The following is a 6,000-nucleotide window of genomic DNA, read 5'->3' on the forward strand; positions in this document are numbered from 1 at the left end:
AGAAATAGTAAAGCATTTGAATCATACAAAAGTCCCCTTTCTTATAAATAGCACTAAATATATGTTCGGTGATGAGGCATTATCAGTAGATCAAGTGATGAATGTCTTTCCATTAACATTTTTCTTTTGGCTTTTCAGTCCCTTTAGGCTAGATGTGTGGGTTTTTTTCATGGAGACTATGTCTTATCGAATGTGATTTGTGCTGAACTGCACAGAATTTTAAACATTAAGGTAGGCCTTTAAATCAAGATACTTTTACCCACAGGATTCCAGCCACACACACAAACAAACAAACAAACAAAGCCACTCCTATGCTACCTAAAGGAATAATGGTTCAAGAAATACCATTTATGAATACACTAACAAGTGGTTATGGTTAGGTGGAATGATTTTATGTAAAGTGGGACAAGAATACCTTGCTAGACTCTATATGTTTATATGTTACCTTCATTTGTCCAAGTAAAAATTTCCAGCTGAGTGGGATGATTTTTGTTGGTAAAGTGGAACATTTAAGATTCATCATGTAAACAAACTGTCCCCAGATGAGTAGGTTAGCAAGGGCATCTGGTGACCCTTTGACATAAGAGACCACATGAAAGCACCTTTTTTCCCTTTTAACTAAATAGTGCAAAATACTGATTCATGGTCTGTGGCTTAGTAAAAACTAGAATTAATAAATGCAATAAGGACTGATAATCCTTTACCTTCCCTCCCTTTCCTCATGCAGGGTCACCTCCTCTTTTTGTAGTTAGAATATCAAGTACCGCTTCAGTTTTATTCATGAGTTATTAGAGCTTCATTACACTTATTTTCAACTTGTGTTTGACAAGTCATTCAATTCAAACGCTACAGTTATTCATAAAAGGAAACCTAGACTCCTGTAGGGTAGAACAGCGACATATTAACATTTAAAATGTAAGAAAACAACTGAAGTGTGCATGAGCACAAAACCCTTCCATCCATCTTCATAATGTCTTCACATCATAATACTAATAATGACAGTGCTGTGTATCGTTCTTAATCCAACAGCCAGACTGGTTTGCTTCTTTAAATCTGTTCTTGATTTTTTGAGACTATATAGAACATTTTATTATTTAATACAGAAAGTAACTGCGATTTTCAGGAATAAAATGAATGTTAACACTTCCACACTAAACTATCCATAAGCCCGTGTCCCATTTAAGATGAACTATTCAGCCCTCTTCATACATACTGGTTAGCTGCGAGCCAATTTATGAATATTACAAGAGTTTCGGGTTAGGTTTATAAAAAAAATTAACCACTTATAAGCATCATCATGACCGTGGAATTAAAACTGAAGGCCGAAGAAAACTTGTGGGAGTTTTCTGTTCACCCCCTCTTTTCTTGAATAATGGTACGCTCCCTCCTTGCAATGGTCTGCACTGTGCTGCTGCGGTTGGTCTTTACCTCTTGACTCGCAACGATTAGGAGGAGCGGAATGCTGGAAATACGTATGTAATATATGGCACCTCTGGGAGAACGAGAGTTTTGTCTGTTTGGAAACCAGCAGCCGGAATAAGTAACTGGATGTAAAAAAGAAGAAAGAAATATTCTGGATTTGCTTGTTTTGCTAAGGAAAAGGGGAAAAATATCTTGTACCTCTAATGTTCCGAAAAGCCTGAGACTGGGAAGACAAAGAAACAGGATCGGAGAAGTTTGCCTGCTTCACTGAAATGTAGACTCATCATAAACAAGGATGGTGTGGCGGTAGTTGTATGGAGTTGGAACTAGGGGCATTTTTCGAAAGGATAAACGTGGGAAACAGTGTTAGAAAAACTTTCCTTTGTTCCCCACACCGCGGACGAACAACGAAGCAGGGGTCGCACGCTTGGATTGTTTTAAAAGCGATTTCTTTACGCACGCTCTGCGCACACTGGTTTTCAAACTCCAAGAGGCGCATGTTAAGCACGTTGTGCGATAGTGACTGCGGAGGCACGCGAGGGAGGCTCCGAAAGTCCGGCGTGATGTTTTTACTTTTCCTCCTCGCGATCGTGCCGTCCGGTCACGGGTGCCCGGAGGAATGCTTGTGCTCCTTACAAACTGTGAAATGCCAAAACAAGGACTTGGACAAGATTCCGCATTTCATACCAAACAACACCAAAATTCTATTTGTGTCAGGAAACAGCATTTCTCGTATTAGTGGGGACTCCTTCCCAACCCGCCTGGAGCTATTAACAGATCTCCATCTCAGTGGGAATGAGCTGGAGTATGTGGATACGATGGCATTTAACAACTTGCCAAACCTTGTGCGGCTGGACTTGAGCAACAACACACTCCAGAATTTCAATGAAAGCGCTTTCCCCAATGACACTAAACTGCAGCACTTGAACCTCAGTAGGTCTTTGCACAATCACTCCACCACAGATGAGCTTCTAAATTTCCTGCGCAGCGGGAACCTCGTCAATCTTACAGTCTTGGACCTGTCCAACAATGACCTTGTGATTCTTCCCAGCGACATATTCACTCATCTTTCCAGCCTGGTCAGCCTCAGCCTGCAGAACACCTCCATCATCAACATCCACAACGGGACTCTCAGAGTGCCCCCATTGCGTGAACTTGACCTGAGGAACAACAGCCTGAAACACCTGTCCAGCAAAATGATGGCAGAGTTCAGCCTTAAGCCGGACCTCCGCATCCAGCTGGCAGGGAACCCCTGGCTTTGCAACTGCTTTATCGAGGACACGCTGATGTGGCTGAAGAACTCCACTCAGGTCGTCGACGTCCAGAACCTGACCTGCACGAACCCCAAGGACCTGAGACACCAGCCGCTTCTGCAGTTGGAGAAGTACGAGCTGAAGTGCTCGATGGAGATGAAGGGTGTGCTGGGGACTTCTTACGTGTTCCTGGGACTGGTGCTGGCCCTGATCGGTGTCATATTCCTGCTGGTGCTCTACCTGAACAGAAAGGGCATCAAACGGTGGATGTACAACATCCGGGATGCTTGTAGGGACCACATGGAGGGGTATCATTACAGGTATGAGATAAACTCTGACCCACGTTTGGCCAACCTGAGCATCAATTCAGATGTGTGAAGAGGGGGCGTACAGCGTGGCATCGGCCTGGGACCGTGCAGTGAGATAATAAATGACTTTATACTATTAAGATTTGCATGAAAGTCTTCCTCCCCCCCACCCCATGATAATACTCAGACTTTGCACCTGTCGCCGCTCCTTTTTACCCACCCCGTAGTGACTTCCCCATCAGCCACTGCCGCATGTCCCGTACCAGTCACCTGGCAGCTGCGATGTCAGCAGCATTGTCTCTGTGTAACAGTGCATGGACAATGAGTCATGGCAAAGGGGTTTTCTGGACAGTTGCAAAGAGTGATATGTTCTATTTTTACTTTCCCCTAAAGGATAAACGAATGAAGGGAACTGACTTGTAACTGAAAGAATAGTTGGTGAAAACACGCTGCCAGTCGTTGCATCCTTCTCGTAAAGCCTCAGCTGCAGACAAATGTTACACTGCTTGAGTTTGTTTTTAATACGTGAACATGTAATACAGTATGCCTTCTTTTGAATGATTATAGTGCACACTGCATTAGCTCTTCGGATTTATTAGGTGGATGTGATTGCTCTTTTTTTTCTCCTGTGATGATATTCAGCTGAATAAAATGCCTCTGGATTGCTGGTATCTGTCTCGACTGAGGGCCTTTTAATTGTAAGACTGAGGAACGTGATCCCAAGGCTGTGATGAAGGAGTTCACGGGCACACGGGCACACACTTACATTCCCGAGGCAGGGCCACAGCTCGGCTAAAAACCACATGACAAACACTAAATCTCACTCCAGCTGTCAGCGAGCTCAGCAATGTGTGAAACGTTTGCACTTTTGCCACTTATAGTATCTCCAGGGTAACAGTGTACGGCTGTGTTCTCATTAACAAGCAACTTTCTGTGGAAAAGAGTCAAATTCTGATGTTGAATAGAGGACACGTCCTGAATTCAAATGAGCCTCTGTCTGCGGGTTTAAAGGTGATGAGAGTAGCCCAACTGTTATCTCCGGTCCAATTTACTTCACGCTGTGTGTCTGATAAAGAACCACTGGCTCTGCTGCGACCCCCCCCCCCCCCCAGAATAATGTCTGTGAGCCTGCACTGCAGCCAGAAGACTAATCTCACCACTAACAGCTCCTACCAGCGTTTACTGTAAGCATTTCAATATGCTCCAGCTGCAAAAACCCAGGAAAAATTCAGTGTTCGTGTCGCTCCATGGCACATGCAAATGAAGGAAAACCGAACCAGAGATGCTGGTGCTCATGGGGGCACACGGAGGTATTATGGAAATGAGCTCAAGCAGCTTTTCTTTTCATGTAACCCTGTTTTAGGGGAACTTGCATCCCTGGAAGTAAGTCATTAGTGTTTTTACTCAACTGTCAGTTGCTGTTGTTTTGGAGTGTTTTTCTTTCTTTTTTTTCATGTTGTCCACTATAGTATGGATTAATAATTTAATAATGCGTGGTATTCCTTTGAAGGGGATGCCATGCGTGTTGCCGTCTAGCAGTACAAATTAATGATGTTTGTTGTGTCTGCATGCAGGAACAACTGTGAACTTCCTTGGCCTTTAAAAAAAAAAGCGATTACAGAGAATCATCTCCCTATTCCTAAATTTCTTTAACGACTGGCCTCACGTTGCCCGCAGCATGCTATTTCCAGTGCACGCAGCGTGCCTCTTGCACAGATTTCCTTCACAGTTTTGCCAGGCCTGCGTGTTTCTGCACATCTGTGTGTTTCAGGGTAGGGGGGAAAAATAAGAGCTTTTGTCATCAGCTGCTGCTGCTGCTGTAGTTGAGACTGTCTCTGGATGTGTCTGGTTAGACTTGTTGGATATCAGAAAGGGAAGTCATGTGGAACGCTGTCTGTGTTATCTGGTGCTCCGGTTGGTGTTGATGCTTTGTGTGTAACCTGACAGACGCGGCAGGTAATGCTGTGTGATACTGCAAATTTTGGTATCGATGTGATACCAAATAAATACAGGGCCAGCACTGACGATATCACTACCAATACTTTTGACTTATTAAGGCTGCTTATGGAGGGGAGAGCAGTGTGTCATGATTTATGAAATGAATCGTCATCAATTTGCAAATTCTGAACACATTTCAGTGACCACTAAATCACTGTGATTTTTACTTTTCACAATAATAACACAACAAAACACACCTTTCAGCTTTTCATGTATTCTGAATCTGGGTTTTTGGGGGACCTGAAATGTAAATGTGCCTGTCTCTAAACAAGATTTAAATGTGTTATCAGATATAGATAAATAGAAACAAAAAGGTTCGGATATTTTTCATAGTGCACATTTGAGGCAAATGTTTTCATTTCAGAAAGAAATAATGAATTTCGTAGAATTCAGTGGGTTATATAATGAACTTAGAAGATAGAAACAAAGTATCAGTCCAGTCATGCTAGTATCAATCTGATACCGATAATAGTGGTGTTATCTATACTATCTTTAGCTTTGCACGTACCATGTGGAACTCTTGCATCTATCAAGCCATTGGTTCAAACAACAGCTTTGCCAGTTTTAGAGATGGGGAGGGTACTTTAGTCTGCAATGTGTGTGTCCTCTAATTCAACAATGTCACCTTTGATTTATACCTTCCTCATGCACGCTTTAGCACTGAAATTTTAGCCCATTAAACAAGCCCTTGCCTAACTGTGCATTCGAAATTGTTGCCGGCTGATTTTTGAAAATGGATGGTCTCATTCTACATGCACACGTTATTCCCCAAAGTGAGGATTCTCACTTGGCCGCCCCAGGAGGGGCGTACAGGTGCAGGCTGCTTACAGCCTAATGTTTCCACAGAGACCATCAGTAAGTAGCTCTCCTCCTCACACACTATCTGCAGATTCATATTAACAAGTGATTTTTGCCCAGCCACGCCTCAAGCTACGCTTGGCAGAGCAGGTGTAATTACACTGAGAGAGAAAAGGGAGAGAATGAATGGCTGAAGGGGAAGCAGAGTAATAGATGAGTGA

The 6,000-nt window shown here is 43.2% G+C and overlaps 1 protein-coding gene across 1 annotated transcript; it reads left to right on the forward strand.

The window, feature by feature from the left end:
* Positions 1-1,391: 1,391 nt before the first annotated feature.
* tpbg (trophoblast glycoprotein) lies at positions 1,392-5,680 on the forward strand. Its single transcript, XM_005472575.4, has one exon. It carries the CDS (start codon positions 1,737-1,739, stop codon positions 3,051-3,053), a length of 1,317 nt encoding a protein of 438 aa, XP_005472632.1. The 5' UTR covers positions 1,392-1,736; the 3' UTR covers positions 3,054-5,680.
* The last annotated feature ends 320 nt before the right edge of the window (positions 5,681-6,000 follow it).

This window comes from Oreochromis niloticus, linkage group LG11 (genome assembly GCF_001858045.2).
Source record: "Oreochromis niloticus isolate F11D_XX linkage group LG11, O_niloticus_UMD_NMBU, whole genome shotgun sequence".
In the NCBI taxonomy this organism is placed as follows: Eukaryota; Metazoa; Chordata; class Actinopteri; order Cichliformes; family Cichlidae; genus Oreochromis; species Oreochromis niloticus.

Coding starts and splice junctions, on each gene's coding strand:
- tpbg (XM_005472575.4), top strand. CDS start 1,737: ATGGAGTTGGAACTAGGGGCATTTTTCGAAAGGATAAACGTGGGAAAC.